The sequence below is a fragment of the Megalops cyprinoides genome, chromosome 20 (assembly GCF_013368585.1).
Source record: "Megalops cyprinoides isolate fMegCyp1 chromosome 20, fMegCyp1.pri, whole genome shotgun sequence".
Lineage (NCBI taxonomy): Eukaryota > Metazoa > Chordata > Actinopteri > Elopiformes > Megalopidae > Megalops > Megalops cyprinoides.
The window spans coordinates 13176144-13196663 of record NC_050602.1 but is presented as its reverse complement, the minus strand read 5'-3'; the positions used below and the strand labels follow the sequence as shown (position 1 = coordinate 13196663).

At 45.6% G+C, this 20520-nt stretch overlaps 3 protein-coding genes across 4 annotated transcripts; 2 read left to right on the top strand and 1 right to left on the bottom strand.

Moving 5' to 3' along the window:
* The first annotated feature begins 1599 nt into the window (after positions 1-1599).
* On the top strand, positions 1600-6444 carry crfb16 (cytokine receptor family member B16). The gene is made up of 7 exons (XM_036553647.1): positions 1600-1848; positions 3477-3600; positions 3959-4149; positions 4895-5019; positions 5300-5447; positions 5777-5928; positions 6091-6444. Exons 1-7 carry the CDS (start codon positions 1782-1784, stop codon positions 6208-6210), a joined length of 927 nt encoding a protein of 308 aa, XP_036409540.1. The 5' UTR covers positions 1600-1781; the 3' UTR covers positions 6211-6444.
* Positions 6445-6504: 60 nt separating this feature from the next.
* parla (presenilin associated, rhomboid-like a) lies at positions 6505-13699 on the bottom strand. Of its 2 annotated transcripts, none has more exons than XM_036553645.1 (10): positions 13608-13699; positions 12518-12725; positions 12271-12411; positions 11944-12073; positions 11772-11867; positions 11107-11256; positions 10830-10900; positions 10271-10372; positions 9829-9926; positions 6505-8205 (listed from the first exon to the last, which is right to left on the bottom strand). In XM_036553645.1, exons 1-10 carry the CDS (start codon positions 13676-13678, stop codon positions 8097-8099), a joined length of 1176 nt encoding a protein of 391 aa, XP_036409538.1. In that variant the 5' UTR covers positions 13679-13699; the 3' UTR covers positions 6505-8096. The 2 variants fall into 2 exon arrangements, with proteins under 2 accessions (XP_036409538.1, XP_036409539.1); XM_036553646.1 differs by having other exon boundaries at positions 11944-11992.
* Positions 13700-14230: 531 nt separating this feature from the next.
* Positions 14231-19809, top strand: mb21d2 (Mab-21 domain containing 2). Its single transcript, XM_036553644.1, has 2 exons — positions 14231-14792; positions 18371-19809. Exons 1-2 carry the CDS (start codon positions 14537-14539, stop codon positions 19630-19632), a joined length of 1518 nt encoding a protein of 505 aa, XP_036409537.1. The 5' UTR covers positions 14231-14536; the 3' UTR covers positions 19633-19809.
* Positions 19810-20520: the final 711 nt, after the last annotated feature.

Sequence of the window (20520 nt, the reverse complement as noted above, 5' to 3'; positions counted from 1 at the left end):
GGCCTATTACAATTTAATTTAATTTAATTTAATTTGTTCTGACTAAGCAACAGAAGACAAGTATACTACTATACATCAGTCACTAGAACACAGAATCCAAAATACATCACAATACTACATGTAAAATAAACAGCAAGTGCTAGAGGCAGAAGGTGTGAGGGGGCGGGGATTGAGGTGGAACCTAGATGTTATCTGAAAAGGTGGGTCTTCAGTCTGCATTGGAAGGTGGCCTGTGATTCTGCTGGAAAGGAGAGATATTTGTTTGTTTTATAAAATTTCAAAAAGAGTTTGATTCAGTTTTGCACAAAGGATATTTGCAAAGAATAAAAAAATAAAATTGGTTTATTTAGGTGGAATCTATATGATAAAAAAACAAAACAAATATACCCATAAGAAGATGGATGTGGAATTAAAATTGTTAAGAAAAGAACAGAATAACATTACTTCATTATGCATTAAATGAAATATGGCTGAAATTTAATTCCAACCCAATTCAGCATCTACTGTGTATTAATGTATTGATCATGATGTTAGAGGCCAAGGTCTCATGTGCTTTGTATGTCATGTGAATAGTACATTACATTATTGGCATGTAGCAGACACTCTTATCCAAAGCGACTTACATAGGTTACAATTTTACATTTGATCCATTCATACAGCTGGATAGTTACAGAACCAGCAACCTTTCGGTTACCAGCCCTGCTCCTTACCACTATGCTACACTGCTGTCCAATAAAGCAATTTAATTGAGAGAGATAGAGAAAACAGAAGAAAGTGTCTGCGTGTGCATGTGGGTGTGTGTGTGTGTCTGTTACAAGGATTCAGGCAGGAAAGGAGGCGGACAGGCCATTTACTGTAAGTGAAAATTTCGTCATACTTCATGACCACCGCCATTAAGTCCTCATCGCCACCTAATGGCAGGTGCATGAAATCGCAACCTCTTTATATCAGTTGAGCCTGTCCAGATATCCACAGAGAAAGCTGCCGACATGTGATTGTTTATGGATAAACTCACAAGACTAAGGTTTTGACCACTCTCCCCTATCTGCTTGTCTGTGTGTTTGTGTGTGTGTGGGTGCATTTGTGAGTGCATATGTGAAGCAGACAATCCTGACATCATTCAAGCTGACAGAGTACCTGATAGCTGCTTTAAATGATTCAACGTGATTATGTATTTTCATAGATCGAAATAGATAAGATTTACTGAATTGTTTTGAAAAAAGGAGGAACTTCTGAAACTCTTTACAGGGGGAACCTGTCCCTATCCTCCCTCCCACCCCTCCCCCACAATACAGCACCAGTGGGAAACACTCACCACGTGTAACAGCAACTGGCTGTGTGCTTAAAAATCCTCTGAGTGTGTATGAGATGCTGCAGTATAAGTAAGTGACATATAAATATAAATACAGTATAAACATAAATATGTAATTAAATGTAAATAAATCTTTCATTTTTAAAAACTGTTGGTGGTAAATGGGAGAAGGGAGGAGGAATGAGAGAGAGAGAGAGAGAGAGAGAATGAGGCTGGGTGAGTTTGTGGGCAAACAGGTCTGACAGCCCAGCATCATATCTGCGGCAACGCAACAGACCCGTCGGAGAGACAGCTCGAGCACGCTCTGATCGCATGCATTCGCTCACACAGTCCAGTGACACACGCTGGCCTTACAAACTTTGAATGTGCACGCTGCTCGTAGTGCCAATGCCGGAGTTAAGCGTTTTTTTCATTTACGCGAAGGACGTGATCAGGGGGACGGAGGGACAGCGGGACTGAGGGACAACAGATGCTTCAGAGTGGGAGCTTACCAACCCTGCTGCTGTTACTGAGCTTCACCTTTTCTATAGAAACAGGTATTACACGCATGAACATACACACACAGACACATACAACAAACACACACACAGAATTATGGACAATGCCATTATAAATGTAAAATTAAATGAATGCTACTAAAATTTTTTAAAAATTGTGTTATTATTACATATCAGAAACTACATTGACATTAATTCTTAAATACTAAAGAGCAAATAAAGTATCAAATTTTGCATACCTTTTGTTTATAGTTTCATTTATATCATATAGCTACATCTAAACATACACATAGATACTTAACTCAGTACATACAGTACTACAATACTACTACAGTTTGTATTATTTGTTTGATTTATTTGTTTGATGTGGTAGCATCATACTATAACAGTGACTGTGACAGTGATTGTCTGTTAATGTTATTTATTATTATTTGTCTTTATGTCCTCTCATTATTATTATGAATTTGCTCATGTCCAGTTTGTTCTTATCTTTGTTCTCATCCAATAATCGGAAGATAGAAATCACACACACACACAGTCTTTACTTTTAGCACAGTTTTAATGCGTGAGAGTGAATGAGAGTGAGTGAATCAGTGAGTGGCTGAATGAATGCCAAGCAGCGCGTAGCGCATGCATGACTCAGAATATAGCTGGAGGGATAGGAGATAATATGAGGAGAATGTGCAGTTGAAAACATGTCCCAGTTTCTCTGAACCCTTAAACTTTACAGCACTGACAGTAAAGCCCTTAGTTGAAACAGTTTACTGGCAGGAGAGTCAGGTGCACAGAACTTAACATAGCAGTAGGAAGCTCCACCCGTGACAATAATGTTCATATTTAATGAGAGGGGCCTGGACAGGAAAAGTGGCATCTAAAAAGAGGAAGATGAGAGACTTTGATAGACCTGGCATCAGAGGCACGGGTTTCTGTGCTTTTGAGCAGTGCTCTGTGGAATTTATGAAACTATGAAAGTGAAGAAATAGTGCGTCTGTATGAGTTGCACAATCATCATCATGTATACTGAGGTGAGGGGGTGATTAACAGATAAACAAGGTGTGCGAGTGTGTATGTGTTTATGGAAGAGACAGGGAGAGAAAGAGAGAGAGATTGTTTCATGTTTCATTGTTTTCATTGCTATAAATTAATAACACACACACACACTCAAACACCAAGCAGCACATTCAAATCCCGTATTTACAGTCAAAGTCCTAGGAATTTACATCATGTGAAATTGACTTCTGTTTCAATGACAGCTGTGTGACAAAATTGTGTGACAAAACAAAACTGACAAATTATTAAATACAGAAAATCATTTAATCACAGATTTTCTTGAACCTCACTTTTCATTCAGCCTCTAAAAAGTGCATGAAAATGTTCCTGTGGCACGAACCCTGGATCAGTTTATCCTGGATATGTTGCTGGAGCGGCAAGTATCTGGTGCCAGTGGCTGCTCAAGCCCATCTGTGAATGAAAAAAATATTTATTGCCTCAAACAGGCTTACTCCTCCTTAGCATATGTTTCTCACAGACTCATGGGAAATGTACCCTCCTCACAGATTTATGTTTGAGTGCTTTGGCAATATTGCCAAATATTGCAATATTTATGGGAGACAAGCTTTATATGTCATGTCTGATTTTATGTTTGTTTGTCTTGTTTCTTAACTCAGATACCAGGCTGCTATCCCCACCACAGAAAGTCCGCATAGAATCAACAAACATGAAGCACCTGCTCAAGTGGAGCCCCCTGCAAGTCTCCTGTGGTACTGTCACCTACTCAGTTCAGTTCCAGGGGTGAGTCTGAGTTGGGGGTTGGGTTTGTGTTTGCCTGTGTTTGTCATGGCTTTATGTGGTTTTGTGTATCAGGGCTGTATTTCCCCATTTGCTGCAATAACAGGGCTGTTTATCCCTCAGCGGTCCACAATGCGGTGTGGCATTTTAATTGTCTTGCCCAAAGAAAAGCTGCTTTCTTTTACACATGCATTGTTCTATGCTGACTGCAGTGTACAGTTTTGAGTGTGGTGTTGTTTTGAGTAAAGATGGTGGAGTGCTGACTGTACAGTGTTGAGGACCTGTGAGTGGAGACTCTGGCCGTGAAGAATAGAATAAAAAGTACAATGTATGGTTCTGAGTGCGGATAACTTTGCTGCAGGGAGTTTGAACTACAGTTTCTGAACGGAAGCTGGGAGAATGCCTTGGACTGTCAGAGCATCCATGAGAACGTCTGTGACTTGACCCCTGACCTCGCCTCTGACTCTGACTATGACATCCGCGTGAGGGCCGAGTGTGGAGGGCGGGTCTCCCGCTGGACAAGCCCTGGGACACGCTTCAACAGGAGAGAGAGTGAGGAATTGTGGGATATCTGTCAGCCACTGTTTCTGCTTATCTGTTATAGCCCCTGTGGATTATGGTTTATTGTTACCATATAATTGTCTGCAAGGTGGAGAAAAAGGCTAAACTCCTCACACTGGTGTCTGATAGACAGTGGGAGAGAATCCCTGACACTTACCAATGGCCCTGGTGAAAGTGAGTGAGTGAGAGACAGACAGGCAGACAGGCAGTTATACTTAAGAAAGCACTGACCCTAATTATCTCTCTGTTTAATTAAAACACACATGCAAATGTTCACTTATGGGCAACCACCAAATACACAGCAATCAGAGATGTTACCGTAAAGCGTAAAGCATACAATACACTGACAATGGACCTATATAGTTGATGACTGTCAGTTTAGAAGTTGAACAGCAATTGAACTGAGTGGATCTTTTGTCTTATGGAAATCATCGATCCTAGATCAAAAACTGCAAAACCTTCAACTTCAAAAATAATTTTAAACAACATAGATCTATAGGGTCTTTGGTGACAATGGCTGCAAAGCATGCCTAGCCCTAAAATGCCCCACAAAGTAGCAGTAAGGTTAATATCTGAAGAGAGTGCTGCTGGTTCTGTCTCACACTGACTCTGCTGTTACTCAGTGTCAAACCACTAGCACTAGCACAGGTGCATTGACACTGTAGGTGTGGTTATCTGAAAGAATCAAAGTGCCTGGATTATGACTGTGATTTGCGTCTCTCTCACTGCTGAACAGCAAACCTCTCAACCCCTGACATGAAAGTCAATGTGTCTGGTGACTTCATCCATGTGGAGTTCGCCGACCTTCCCAGAAATGTGGATATAATCCTCACGCACTGGAAACAAGGCCAGGAGCTCAGTGTAAGGCCCAGGGCTTCTCCCCTTTTATCTCCGTCTGCCCTCATATCTCACCTCCCAGTTCAGTATTACATTACATTACATGCATTTAGCAGACGCTCTTATCCAGAGCGACTTCCAGCACAATCGAACATAAGTGTATCTATTTAAGTTAAATGGGCAACAGTGTCAGACGAGGCTAACAACACCCCCAGAGGAGGGGTGAGCATAACACCATTCAAGCCCTACCACAGGTTAACTTGTGCAGCCTGACTCGTGCTGAAGAGGACTGTGTCTCCTGCAGGCTTCCAGGCACCACATCACTGCAGAGTGGAACCCCTTTCACCTGGGGAGGTTGGAGAGCGGGGCCACCTATTGCCTCAGTGCACAGGCCCTTCTGCACAACATCAACAAGAGCACCAGCACAGAGACAAAGTGCTTCAGCATTTCTGGTGAGTGCCGCTGGAGTCTGTATAGGAGTTAACTGAAATCGAGCAGTTGCCGTGTTGTCAGCGCTCCGGTTGGTCAGTCTCTGCATGTGTGAGTGTTCAGTGTTGTGATTGATCTTTTGCTGCGCTGTCAGCATTGTGAATGGTCAGTCGCCACAATGTCAGTACTTCAACTGGCCAGCCACTGTGTTTTCCAGCGCTGTGATTGCTGAATTGCTGTGATGATGGGTCAGTTATTGTATTCCCAGTCCAGATAATAGTCAGCTGCTGTGTTCTGGCTGCTGGCCAGTTAGTCACTGCGCTCTTTGATTGGTTGACTGCTCTGTTTCCAGAATCCATGCTCCCCTGGCTGAAGCCCACCGCTGTGTTTGTTGCGGTGGTCATCATTATGGCCCTGGGGCTTGCAGCGTTTTGGTCTCTGACACGGTGCTGCCCCACCCTCCTACATGCCTGCTGGCCTAAGGAACAGCTGCCAAAGGCACTGGTGAGTTCCCCCTCAACACACACATGAACACAATCGCTCATGTACACATAAATATACATGCATGAATGTGTTACTGGCTTCTAGGTTGAAGTCAGAGGGGTGACTGAGGGAGGGGGTTAAAGAGACAGGGAGGCTGAGTACAAACGACTCTGCTCTCTGTAGCTCCACGGAGAGGCGGTGAACACACTGAGGGTCCGCACAGAGGAGGAGCTCCGAGAACTGTACCACTCATTGCAGGTGCTGGACCCAAGCCAGCTCGAGAGAGAAGAGGAGAAGGGGTGAGGAAGCATGATGGATCTCCTCGCTTTTAGAGCAGCAGCCACACATTCACCTTGACCTAAACTCACCTGCACGTTGACTTGGATCAGAACTAACAATTACACTATGAAGTGACAGACTCAAGTCTGATGAAGCTTGGATAGTCACTGTGTGATGTCAGTCCTACTGCCTGGCTGTTGAAGGAAACGTCAATCTAATATTCTGCTGGATGATGTCAGTTTATTATCACACTGTCAGTTACGCACAGATGCTGCTGTCCAGCTGCAGTTGTTGAAACGAGCGTTGATATTCATGTACTCGATTTAGCATTTGTGTCAATGTATATATGCTTTAACGTCTTTGCAGTCTACTTGTGTGCATAAAGCATTCCAGCACACGTAAAAGTGAAATGCAAGTGTTTTTAATGAAAGATTCAGTTCACAGCATGAGAGTGTGAGGGCTCTGAAAGAGCACAGCTCCTTTTCTACTACTGGTACAAGAACCAGAACGTCAGGGTGCTTTTTCCACTGCCTTCTCAGTCATGTCAAGGGTGAAGGGGGACATGTAATAGAGAGCCATGTGGCTTCACACAGAAGGCAAAGCTGCTGCTCACTAATACCAGGGCCATAGACAGAGCTGTCTGTGTATGTATTCAAACTGCTGAAAACACCTAGTTTACCCAGACGAGCAAAGGCCCTCACCTTGTCCTTTGGGCAAGCCCAAAATGCTTGTTCACAGGCATCAGATTAGATGAAGAAATATTCCGTACTGCTGCTTGATGTCTTTATCAGAATCAGAATCAGAATAGACTTTATTGTCATTGCACGGTGGGGGTACAACGAAATTGTGGATGCAGTTTTATAGTTTTATAAGTGGTTATCAGCTATCGGCCAATCCAGATGAAAATTAGGAGATTTTTGCGACATTCGCCCTGAACTGGTGCTCTGTGCAAATGCAGTTTTATTACTGGAAGTCGGAGCAAGATAGCTGCCATTTCAAACTTCCTTTCAAACTGCTTTTGCAATCCTTGCAAAAGCAAATATTTTATCTGCCAATCTCAGGACAGAACATCTTTCAATTTCTATTTACCCTTCAGATTTTTGTACTGGCAGATTTTGTACAACCAGATTTTTTTTACCAGTCTGCTAGAGAAGCTTGTTAGAAAAAACTAAAACTCAGTCTCTGTAATTGGCTGAGCCTGGTTGTTGGTGGGAGGAGCTTTGTGGTAGGAAATTCAGTGGAAACAGGCCAAATGTATATTCTAGTTTTGCCAGATTCCAGTAGCAACAGTAGATAACATCTTATATGTGACACTGGGTGTGTTTTGATGTACTGTTGTTGATATGTTGGTAAAGAACAATCCATTCAGGACTCCCCCGAAGATGACAGAGAGGTTTTTATTGCCATACTGTGTTTGTACTATCTGTTACTCTTTCAGTCTCACCCCTACACAGAGACAGGAAACAAGCAGCCATAACAATGCCCACCGTAATCCCCAGGCTCCTCCCACCCCTCCCCCACCCCAACAACAATCCCCACAATATTCCAGTAAAATCACACAAACAGCACCTTCATTATAGGAAAAACCGTGAATCATACAGCCCTCCCAGTCCTTTGAGCTGACAGTCACATGTCCCTGGTTTCAGTCTCAAAGGAGATGTCCAGTAATGTCTGAGTCACAGCACACACGGGACACCCTCCCTTGGCCCACACCTCGCTGATGTGGGGGCTAGGCAGGGTTGTAGCCGCTTTCCTTGTCAGTTTTGGGCACGGAACTTCCTACGTCTGGCAGCTGACCGGTCACGGGCACGCGTACCCCATCCTCCCGTCCGTCCCGTCGCAGGTATCCCAGCCTGTCAACCTGAGGGCCACAGGGCCACGCCTGCGCACGCCCCTGGACCCACCCGCACCTACAGAGCACCACCCCCACCTGGACCCTTGGTTCGCAGGTCGTGCCACATCTTCACCAGTGGCTCGCGGTTCTTCCAGATTAGCTCATGACCATATGCGACATACCAGCTGCAGGCAGGGAAGAGAACAGAAGGTGAGGCAAAGAGATACACAAAGTCACTCACAAAAGCAGATAAAACGTATGTGACCACACATAGACATAAACATAGCATGCCACACCACAGATGGAGGTTTGCCTTAGGGTCTTCACCTCTCCATGTTTGCTGTGGCCTTAAGCTAACCTCACCTACTATGTACTAGACACCTTAACCATATCTTATTTCAACTTCAACTTCAAACAACTTTTCTTTTTATCTTCCATCACCCAAGCACTCTCATCCACTCATTTGTTGATGCCATTATGGCTGGAGAAAACACTTGTAATTTTACCTCTGAACCAGTCATAGTTTTAATACTAATGTGTCTATTTAAAGAATATCAGCATTCTGTTTTACAGTATTTTAATTGTCTTATGTGTACACTACTAATGAAGTGTATAATTCTACACATTTGTGATGGAGCTACCATTCTTTCCATTGTAATTGTTGTAACAAATGTATTTTTACTATTCACAATCTAGTCTGTCTCATTGTTGATGTGTTTTTCAACAGGGGCACAAGCTGGTAGTTTTTAATTTGACTGTGCATTACAGGAAATGTAAGAACTACGCATTTTGGCATTCTATGAGAGGACGATTCTGTTTGTTCACGTCATTGCTTGATTTACTCCATTTTATCAATCTGCATGACAAGTTCTTTTAACCAGTTACCCCATTTTAATATAACTAACAAATTGTATATAACCAAATGTGAAGCTAAAAACTGATTTTTTTTAAACCTCCAAACAGCTATCTGAGCTTTACCTTTTAATGGCCAAATGGTTTGGCCCAGTCTCCTACAAGGATCTCCTAGTATACTGTGGGAGAGTGACGTTCCTGTGCTGCATGACACATGACACAGTAGTCTCAGATAGTTTAGAGTCCTACGACCACACTGAATTATTACCTGTAAATAGTTCTTGCATACAGGTCAATAAAAATACTCTGGCTCCTGAATCTGCTTCCTGACATTTCTGGCATTGGCTGGCTGGGCCAGAGGAATAAGACTGTGAATGGCCTGGATGAAACACTGTTAGCCCAGACCTTATGCTGCAGCATGTCAAAAGCAAAACAGTGCACCGCACTGGAAAACTGATTTGTGCATAATTTGTATTTTTTTTTCTATAACCACATGATACAAACAAAGCCAAATAGAGGAAAGTACTATACTCTAATCGACTCCATAGACATAGACTAAAAGGAGTGCTTTTGCTTGGAGAAATACCAGCACTTTAGCTGGACTAGATTATTAAATATAATTAAAGATAATAGTGGGAAGAATTCAACCTGACAATTATGGACACAGCAATACTTCCCCGATGACAAGCTAATATATTCTGACAGTTTCATGAACAAAAGGACAATGCTTCTACTGTAACAGTTTTTAGTGATAGTCCAGTCCAGTCTGAGACCTCTATGATTGAATTCATTGTCTTTTTTCATTCGATAAAAAATTTGGGGAGAATCAGCACTTGGGTACTCATCAGTCTCCTGCTTTGAACTGTTCCATTAAATCAGAAGCCATTGTGGATTTGCCAGATTGCAGTTGTCACCCCCTGCTGTACACAATGAGGTCGCCGGGATCAAAGACTCACATTCCAAAGAGAGTTCCACCCAGGTGGGCCGCATGGTCAAAAAACTTCCACCCCAAAACCAGGCCGACCGTATCCACAGCAACAATCGCTTTCAGGGCCTAGAGAGAAGCACAACAGCCGGATGTCAGACATGGTGCAGAGACAGACACACACTGCCCTGCACTGTGTCCTAACATCTCACACACGCACACACATTCGCACAAAGTGTTCAATTAATTTAACTTGAATTGTATTCCACCGCATTCTAGCTTCCGTAAGACCAAGGAGCAATTACATAACTCACAGAATTCAGTTCATCTGTGGACGGACAGTATCTCTGGTCAGCACGCCTGACTGTGGTCAGCACACAGATGTGTGCAGTCAGAGCGCTGTACACAGTGCTTGTAATCAGCACACAGTGTGTGTGGGGCAATGAGCTGTATGTACAGTTGCAGTCACTCACACTGCCTGCAGTGAAGGTGAACATGGGCAGGAAGACAATGGCCAGCTTGGCCTCGGGAATCTTCGTACAGACTGCAGCCAGGACTGTCATTATGGCTCCTGACTGGAGAAGACAGGAAGCCACTATTATCATTGTAGCTTTGCCAGCACGTGGCTTACATCAGGTGACTGCAAGTAACATATTCTTGTTTTTCATGCAAGTTTATTTTCTTTTCACTGTTTCCATTCTACTTCCTGTACTGTGGATAATTTGGATAATAGCAGCATTTTACATATAGATATGTAAAGCCATTCCACTTGCCAAAATTACAGTATGAAGTTGTTTCAAAAGAAAAAAGTTGTTGCTGCATTTCTTTCTTGCTATCATGAAGAGTAAAATTCACTTTATAGTACCATTTTAATATTGTTACTTTAGTCATAAAAGTGGCAGAAATTTCAGTTTTAATGGGTGAGATTTAGGGTTCCTAGCTGTCCCAGTGATGCAAGGTTAGCTGGACAGAAGGAAAGGTATCTGCCTCTCCAGTTCCTAAATAAAAGTGCATATTCATATTATAGCTCACCGCTCCAAGCGAAGGACCAAAGCGTCCCGTGGCTGTTTTACACATGTAACTGACGAATGTGGAGATCACACCTGTGAATCAACACAATACTACAGGTAGGCATCTGTCCCTCCATACCGTACACAAGGAAAACTTTCCCACACTGATCACCCAGAGTCCATCACTATAATCTCACTCAGTCTATCAATCCATCGCATCAGAATGGACCAAACACTCAATCACAAGTCAGACACTTGATCAATCGTCCCCCCGCGTGAAGACTGTGCGGCGCTGTTACCTGCAGACAGGTAGACGGCCATGAACTGCTCTGGGCCAAGCAGAGACACAATGCTGGAGGAGAAGCTCCACAGCACGTACATGTTGGCTGCCATGTGAAGGAAGGAATAGTGGCTGAAGGTGGAGAGGACCATGGGAAAGCACAGAGTCTCTAGGGAACAGAGCACAGCAGTGCGTCCCAGTGAACACCAACGACCCACTCAACAACACCACAGTTAAAGTTAACACCCCAATGAACAACATGACAGTTATAACATAAACACCATCACTACCATGAGAGCCAAGAAACAACACATTGGATAGACAGATACCATTGTTCTGTATTGTGCAATGTATTTCATTTTGTTCAAATTTTCATTCCATTGTTACTATGATTTGTTCTCTCAATTTAGACATAAACACTTTAATAAAAAGTGGAAATGCCACTCACTCCTTCTGTTATTTATAAAAAAATGAAATTCTGAACATTTTCACAATGAAAATGGAACATGAGACTTAAAACCAAGAAAATGGAAATCAAAAAAATATAAAACGTTAAACTGAAAGCAATTAAACTAATTTCATGTGGACTTATATCATTAATGTCATCACCCCAGTCAACTCCAACACTATAGTCAACAATACAGTTAACACCAATGGCCCCCTCATACAGACAGAAAGACTCACTGGAACCAGGGTTGGAGGTGAAGTACTTGACCATAGTTCGCTGCAGGGAAGGAATTCTCCAACAGCAGAGCACCAGGGCGTTTGCCACTATGATCCCTGCAAAGGGGGGTGAAGACAAAGCTGATGAGTCAGATGCTCTGACAGGCACACCCTCCCATCTGCGCTTACCTACCTGAGACCGTCCGCTGTCCCTGAGTCAAACTGTCCCACCACTGGTTCACCTGAAACAGAACAACAATTGTCTGTTTTTGGAAGTCTGACAGCTGGTTCCACCAGCGGTGCCAGTAGGCCGTGTCATCAGTCTGTGAAAACAAGACACAAACTTTCATTTCCTGCACAGAACAACACAGAGGTTTTTAGAGAACACCACAGATTTCAAATCCTGTGGCATGCAGTAAAGATTTAACTTCCTGTACTGCTCCTGTTCTCCTTCTCCTACTTCACTCTCCCACACCCCCACCCCTCCCTTCTGTCTCTCCCTTGCTCTACGGGACTCTACCTGTTTTTGGAGGTCACCCTCCTTCTGTGGCCGTAGTTTCTCCAGCCACTCTGCCCGTGCCTCGTCCATGTAGGTCTGCACACGTAACTTCAGAGACTCATACTGCCAGATCGCCGCTGCACCAAAGGAGCATCCTGAAAACTGACATGAAGTTAGTTTTGTCCCTCTGTACAGACTCTGTTACAGTCTGATAAACAGCAGTCACAGATCACTGTGCTGAAGCACTCTGCAGCTAGAAAGGACATACCCCTACTGTGAACACCAGAGGCTTGAACAGTCTTCCAAAGGACCTAGGGGGGCTGGGTTGTGTGGGGGGTTCCACCCCCTTCCTTTGGTGTACCCCTTCGATGAGCTCTGACTGTTTGAGGGCCGCTTCCTCCACCTCTGCCTTCTTGACCTCCGGCTTCTTTGGAGCCTTGCGGAAGCCACATCTCTGCTGTGTGCAGAGGGGGAACCTGTGGAGATGGACAGGTCTGAGATGACACTGGACTGTCTCTCCAATACTGCACCTGTGTGCCACTTTTTGTGAAGACACAGAGATAAAAAACTATTTATCTGAGCTCCTCACTTCCACACTTTCAGGACTGGGGTTCATCTCTGAACTGAAGGAGGTCACAGAATGTGGTCAGTTTCTGTTTAAACATGACGAAAGGCAGAACTGGGAATTAACTGCAAATGAACTTCATCCAGAATCTTCTGTATGTGCAGCATTAAATTTCTAACTCATAATGTACTGGGTATTAGTTTGGACACTTGCTATGTATTACTGTTGTGCCTGTTTAAGAAGACGTTCAAACAAAAACAAGGGAGAATCAACAACTGTCTCGGCTTTCTGAGGTAGTACAGTCAGCTGATGACCTTAGGTAGAGAACGCCCCTGGTTTTGTAACGCCCGCATAATTACAACACTGACGTTCTTATGCGCCACCTGAGTGTTGTATGTAAACGTTTCGCTAAAGAGTGCATATACTGCACTGATGGTACCTGCAGTCACTAAATAGCTAACTTACAACTGTGACAGCATACAGCGAGTCACCTTGCTAGTTTGCTTATTATGCCAAGGGTTGCAGTGATGACTGCATGCTGGAAAAAAAACTGTTCTTTAAACAGTTTAAATCTTTAAAATAGGATGGACTGTTAGCTACATGAAAATATCGTTAGCCAATGCTATACAACTGTTTAGTTATACTACAAATCTCCTGTTATTCGTAAGCTAGCTGCAAGCTATAAGGGCATTTATGAATCACTTCTTTCTATGTCGTGACAAGTCTTTCCGAGCCTCGTCTGCGCTGTGCCATGCACATCTGCACCGCCTGTGATCTGTTTCCCATCCCTCACCTGTTTCCTCGCGTGGTGGCGATGCATATATCTCCTCTAGTCCATCTCAGAAAACAGCCCCTCCACGCCATGTTCCCACCGACCCCGCGACGCCCTACGGCCATCCCCTACCGGGTCAGAAGCAACGAACTCGGAACTACGGCGTTTGACGTTGAGTGCCCTCTATCGGAGAAGAAGAGGACCACCAGTATTTGCTAGATGATCAAGATGAGGATCAGAATTTATGATTGCATTATTTGTTCTTAATCTTTTGCGGGTGATGGTGAGGGGAATTCATAAGACTCAATCTCACAAACTTTTTTTCTTCATGAAAGTCATTGTTAAAACGCACAGGGCCCTGAATAAATGAATATCTTTCTAGGGTTAAATTCCGCAGGTGTATGGACTTTGAATCTCTGTAATTGTATGTGTGCGTGCGTGTGTGTATGTGTGTTTTGTTTAGTGAATCCACCTAAAATCCCCATGATACACGTAAAACTGGACACAGTCCTACTATAGTCAACACAAAAGAATGTCACGCGTTGGCAGGGTTGTCTTTTTATTCTCCATCATGACTATATTGAGAAATTTTCCCACATTGATACGCTGGAAGTTCCGTCTCCATGCTGCGGGAGATGCGGGGCGCCCCCACAACCAAACATTGACTGCTCAGATCCGCAAACTAGCAGCTTGTTGAGAATCTCATCGCTTTAAAACTACCGCCTCCTGTTAATTTACACCCTAAATCATTTGGATAAACCTGTCCTTGACAAAAATTCAGCAGCCGATTACTTTCACTGTCGGCCAGTAGAGTGAATGGGAGCGCTTAGGTGACATCACGGATCGACGGGCGTGCAATCTGATTTCTGAAGGGAAAAAGCTGAAACGCTTCCGCCTTGTGAATAGAAAAAGAAGGACGGGGGGCACCCGCGCTGTTTTTCCTTGCGAAGATGGCGGCCCCTGTTCTAGCCAGCCGGACAGGATCCGTCAACAGCGTCGGGAACAGCCCGACTGCAACGCCCAATAACCCGAATAACAATAACAAAATCATTCCCAGCTACCCCGAGCTCGATTTCAGATCAGGCGCGAGGATTGAGGAATTGAACAAGCTGATCCAGGAATTCAGCAAACACGATCAACGCGAATATGACGACCAGAGAGCCTTGGAAATCCACACCGCTAAGGACTTCATCTTCTCTATGCTTGGTGAGACGTTTATTATTATTATTATTATTTGATTGTGGCATTTATAAAGCAATTGTTAGAATGCTTGGAGCTATTAGGAATCGCCCTTTTGAAACGCTGCAAGAAGATTCGCCCTTTTGCGTTCAGGATGGCTATAATGTTAGCTTGAAGTTTTTCGTTATCCATCTCTTCCACCGAGTTTCATCGGATTCGCGTGTTTTTGGGGTTTTAATCGACGTCGCGGTGGTTGTCACACAGTTACCAACTGCGCTGTATTAGTAGCAGTTCGTGTCAATTCGAAGTGACCTTCGAGCGCTGGAGCGCTGCTCGAACCTGCACACCTGCTCATGTTTCTGCAGGTGTCTGGCCCCATGCCTGCTCTTGTGGGTGATAGTCTGTTCTCTGGTTTACAATCCCCAATCATGTTACCTTTCACTTTGTGCTTAATTTTGCGTTTAAGAATTTTAAATCCCATGAATATCAGTACCATGGACAGTGCAAACAAGGTGAACGCTAGATAATACACTGAATACTATACAACTAGAAACTGACAGAAATTAACACAGAGACACAGACAGACAGACAGACACACACACACACACACACATACACACACACACACGAACACATAAACACCTAGGAAGTCTGTGAGGCTTTAACATCTGAACCCCTGTTTCTGTAAGCAGCATTCAAAAGAACTGGTTTTGTGTTTGTGTGTGTGTGTGTGTGTGTGTGTGTGTGTGTGTGTGTGTGTGTGTGTGTGTGTGTGTGCGCGCGCGCGCGCATGCATGTTAATTTTATTTCATTATTTCTGTTGGAGGTGGGGAGCATTCTTGGGGCAGGGGTGGGGTGGGGGTGTCTTGTTGGCACATAGTGGGCTTAGAAGAGAGGGAGACTGGAATCGGGCAGCAGAGGCAAGCTGGTCAGAGTGTACATTCCATATCAACCATATCAAGGCCAGGGAATGGCTGTCTTCTCTTCAGGACAGACACAGGGCTCACACACTGTACCCTGTTGAACAGCCTATTCACTAAGCAACTGATATTAGGAAATCATTAAATATTATCTGTAATATTCATTGGTTTATATGGAACAATTGAAGAAAAAATTAAGTCAGTTTACATTTTAATTGAATTGATGCACATACAACTATATATTTCTTTCTCCAAGGACCTACAGAAGGTAACATGCAAGACAAGACATGCAATTTCATTCAATTCCAGTTCTTTTTTTTCAACATTTAAACTCTTGACTAAATGTGTTTAGATGGAAGCAGAACTAATGTCCACAGCTGACTGCCAGAAGCAGGGCTTGGAAACGGTGACTTTTAGTGTCTGTGTGTCAGATTTATAGGGGACAGAGGGGGTAGGGAGGGGAGAGAGAGTGAGGGGTAGGAGGGAGGAGGGTGAGGGGAACAGGGGTAGAGGAGAGATGGGCTCTTTGCTAATCCTTAGTCTGGCTGTTAATCATGCATTGTTCGGAGTGGGAGTGGGGGGTGGAACCCTACTGTCAGTGCGCTGAAGAGCAGGAAGAGTGAGACTGTGAGAGAAGGGCTTTATAAAAGAGATTAACATCCACTTCTCTGCCAGAGAAGGCATAGTGTGTTCCACTCAGTAGAACCAATACAGTCCTGTGTGAAGAGTAGTTGCTGAAAGACCGGTCTGACAATGTGGACATGTCTCTGCTGCTACCCGTTTCCCACAGTCCTGTTTTTAAAGCTGAGAAACATGGCTACGTGTCTTCATTCAGGGGGAGATTTCCCTTTCATTCAGGCTAAAAGATGATTGGACAGTGGTGTTAATGTATGTAAATGAGGCTGAGGCACACAGTCCTCTTCTCATGCGGACAGGCGGTGGGTGAGGTGGCTGTGGCTAAGGGCTTTTCATGTTCGGACCTGTGTCAGAGTGCTGTATGATCTTCTCTCCCTCTGTGGTAACTAATGGAAAGCTAATGGCAGGTCCAGTCCTATAAACAGGAATTGTTATTATCATTGTTGTTAGTATTAATACACTGGATGTTCCAGTTTGGCCCTGACCGCTGCCTGGAATCGGTTTGAGAGTCACCAGTTGATTATTGCCATAATCATAACCTTGGTTCTATATACTGACTTAAGCATCAGCTGATGATCTGTTGCACAGTGTTTGCGTTTACTGTCTGTGGTTGAGAACACTGACCCCCAGTGGCAAAGAGCGGTATCACAGTGGCTCCAGCAGGACCTACTCTGGAATGTGGAATCATATGATGGGGAACACTAGAAGCACTATGACGTCTTGTACTGATTGTGTGTGTGTATGTGAGTACATCTTGGGTGTTTGTTTGCATGTGCGTGTGTGTCAGCATGTGTCGTTATTTCTTCTATTTGCTGTCAATCCACAGACAAATTTAACACACACACTAATTGACTCTGCCTCCCTCATTACAGTCTAATAGCTGCCCTCTGTTGTCGGGCACTCAGAGGAGTGGGGCTGGTCCATCACAGACGTCTGATCTCCTATCAGTATCAGAGAGAATGGACTGCATGGACCTGCTGCCAAGCCACACAATCTTTAAACAACCATGAATATTTTACTCACATCCTGCTGCCAGTGCATATTTCAGGGTGGGAATAGGAATGTGGTCAAGAAAGAGCTCCTAATAGTTTAGATGAGGATATTTAGATGACATTAAGTATGTCGGCGTGCAGAGATGTATGTGTGTGCAGGGGTATATGAATGTGCAGTAATGTAAGCATGTACAGGGCAGCATGAGTCTACAATGGTATATGAGTGTACAGTGTATATGTATATACAGGGGTGTACAAATGTAGAAGTGTATGAGTGGCCCTGAGTGTGTTTGAGTGTACAGCGGTGTTTGAACGCACGGAGATTAAACAGTTTGCAGGGTATGGGTGCCGTCCTTTTCACCGCAGTGTTCTCACTCTGCGGCAGCAGCAGACAGTACCGCACCAGAGCATGGGTCAGTGCACTGAACCCTGGACCTGAGGGTTGCGGGTCTGGAGTCGCAGTTAGGGCTCCACTAATGCACCCCCCCTGAACAAAGTGCCTCGCCTTATTTGCTCCAGTAGCATCTTCAGCTGAAGGAATGAATTATTAAGACTTCAGAAGAGAAGCGGGTGAAGATAGCAGCGCGTCGGCCCACTGTGGGAGCCGCGGCTGTGGAGGGCTGTGGGCTCCGCTTGGATCGCGTCCACGTTTTTCCCGGCAGCGGTGTCCTGTTTCAGGCCCCCGCTCATCGATCGGCTGAAACAGACGCCAGTCAGAGACCTCTGCTGTCTGAGGAAGGTCGACAGGTCCGTGACAGGGTCCAGGTCACGTGACAGGAAGTGTGTGTGGGGGGGGGGGGGGGGGGGGCACGTGGGGACAGTGGAGGAAGTGGGGGGGGGGGGGGGGGGGGGGGGTTGCATAATGCATCTTAAACAAATCAAATGACGCACCAGTAATAGCATCAGAGATTTCTGAGTGTACAAGGAGGCTGCCAAGGCTCCAGGGAAGACTCTGCCCATTCACAGTACCTCATCCTGTCCTTTCTGTCTACCACAGATAAACTCCACCCTCTTTTTCTATCATGAATAAGCTCTTCCTGTCTTCTCTGGCTTTCAGGATTGGTTCAGAAACTGGACCAGAAACTGCCAGTGGCGAATGAGTACCTCCTGTTGTCGGGTGGGGTGCGGGAGGGTGTGGTGGACATGGACCTGGACGAGCTCAATGTCTATGCCAGGGGGACGGACTTCGACCTGGACTTCACGCTGCTGGTGCCCGCGCTCAAGCTGCACGACCGCAACCAGCCGGTCACGCTGGACATGCGGCACTCCGCCCTCTGCCACTCCTGGCTCAGCCTGCGCCTCTTCGACGAGGGCACCATCAACAAGTGGAAGGACTGCTGCACCATCGTCGACCACATCAACGGCACCACCAACTACTTCTTCTCGCCGACGCTGGTGGCGGACTGGTTCTACGAGTCCATCAGCGTGGTGCTGCTGGAGGTGCAGAAGAAGCCGCAGCGCGGCATGCCCAAGGTGGAGAAGGTGGAGAAGAACGGCACCATCATCTCCGTCATCCTCGGGGTGGGCAGCAGCCGCATGCTCTACGACATCGTGCCCGTGGTCTCCTTCAAGGGCTGGCCGGCCGTGGCGCAGAGCTGGCTGATGGAGAACCACTTCTGGGACGGCAAGATCACAGAGGAGGAGGTGATCAGCGGCTTCTACCTGCTGCCGGCCTGTTCCTGCACGGGCAGGAAGGAGAACGAGTGGCGCCTGTCGTTCGCCCGCAGCGAGGTGCAGCTGAAGAAGTGCATCTCCAGCAGCCTGATGCAGGCCTACCAGGCCTGCAAGGCCCTCATCATCAAACTGCTGTCCAGGCCCAAAGCCATCAGCCCCTACCACCTGCGCAGCATGATGCTCTGGGCCTGCGACAGGCTCCCGGCCAACTACCTGGCCCAGGATGACTTCTCCGCCCACTTCCTGCTGGGCCTCATCGACGACCTGCAGCACTGCCTGGTCAACAAGATGTGCCCCAACTACTTCATCCCGCAGTGCAACATGCTGGAGCACCTGTCGGACGAGACGGTCATGCTGCACGCGCGCAAGCTCTCCTCGGTGCGCTCCGACCCGGCGGAGCACCTGCGCACCGCCATCGAGCATGCCAAGGCCGCCAACCGGCTGACCCTGGACCTGCAGCGGCGCGGCAGCTCGGCCAGCCTGCCCTCGCCGCAGTCCGACTCCGGCGACCACCAGCCTGATGACCGGCTGGCCAAGAAGCTGCAGCAGCTGGTGACGGAGAACCCGGGGAAGTCCATCTCTGTGTTCATCAACCCCGATGACGTCACTCGGCCGCACTTCCGCATCGACGACAAGTTCTTCTGAGCCGCGGGCGTCCTCTCCGCTTCGTCTGCCCTGGTGACGCGGTTTCCCCCGGTGATGGTTTCCTCAGTGGTGGTTCCCCTGGTGACGTTTGCTGTAGAGCTTTGTGAAGTGAGTTGTCCTGTGGTGCCATTCCATTTCACTCTCTCCCCCAACAGACCCGCACCCCCCCCACCTACCCCGCCCACATCCTGTAACCGGGGTGATCAACAGTCAGTTGGAGAACAGGACGACTGACTCATACAACGACTGTGACACAGCCACTGATTGTGACTTGCAGGAGTGTCCCACTAATGTGGGAGTGTTTGTTGGAAGTGCAAATGCCACTTATGACTGTAAATAGGAAAGATTCTGTGCGTTTTATCAATCTCAAGTCTTATTTCACACAGAATGTTAAGAGACACAACTCTTGGTACTCTTCTTCAAGGCCACCCAGTGCCATGTGGCCAAATTACTGTCTTTTCAAGCCTGGTGCATATCTTTAAAGATTTGTATGTTGTTGTTTTTCATTCATCTACTGTAAAATTCTGCTGACTTGGTACGAGTAATGCTTTTTAAAGTATGTGTCCCATGTTTTCACATTATTGTTCCATGTGGAAGTGAACATCTCCAGAATATGCCAAAAAAACCTGCTGGAATCTGGCTGGTGGACAAATCCATCCTCAAGTGCAATTAGTAAATATACAAGCTCACACACACACAGAAACATTCTCTGTCTCTCTCTTTCTTGTACACACATACACAAACATACTCAGACACACACATATACACATATACACTCCCACATATGCATGCATGTACTCACACACAAATGCAAAAACATTCATACAAGCACACACACATACGTACTCTACCTTTCTCTCTTTTACACCTGCACACACACATACACAC

Coding starts and splice junctions, on each gene's coding strand:
- crfb16 (XM_036553647.1), top strand. CDS start 1,782: ATGCTTCAGAGTGGGAGCTTACCAACCCTGCTGCTGTTACTGAGCTTC. Junction 1,849..3,476: donor CACCTTTTCTATAGAAACAG/GTATTACACGCA, acceptor TTCTTAACTCAG/ATACCAGGCTGCTATCCCCA. Junction 5,020..5,299: donor AACAAGGCCAGGAGCTCAGT/GTAAGGCCCAGG, acceptor TGTCTCCTGCAG/GCTTCCAGGCACCACATCAC.
- parla (XM_036553645.1), bottom strand. CDS start 13,678: ATGGCGTGGAGGGGCTGTTTTCTGAGATGGACTAGAGGAGATATATGC. Junction 12,726..13,607: donor GCCACCACGCGAGGAAACAG/GTGAGGGATGGG, acceptor CCATCTCCACAG/GTTCCCCCTCTGCACACAGC. Junction 9,927..10,270: donor TCACCTTCACTGCAGGCAGT/GTGAGTGACTGC, acceptor GCTTCTCTCTAG/GCCCTGAAAGCGATTGTTGC.
- mb21d2 (XM_036553644.1), top strand. CDS start 14,537: ATGGCGGCCCCTGTTCTAGCCAGCCGGACAGGATCCGTCAACAGCGTC. Junction 14,793..18,370: donor CTTCATCTTCTCTATGCTTG/GTGAGACGTTTA, acceptor TCTGGCTTTCAG/GATTGGTTCAGAAACTGGAC.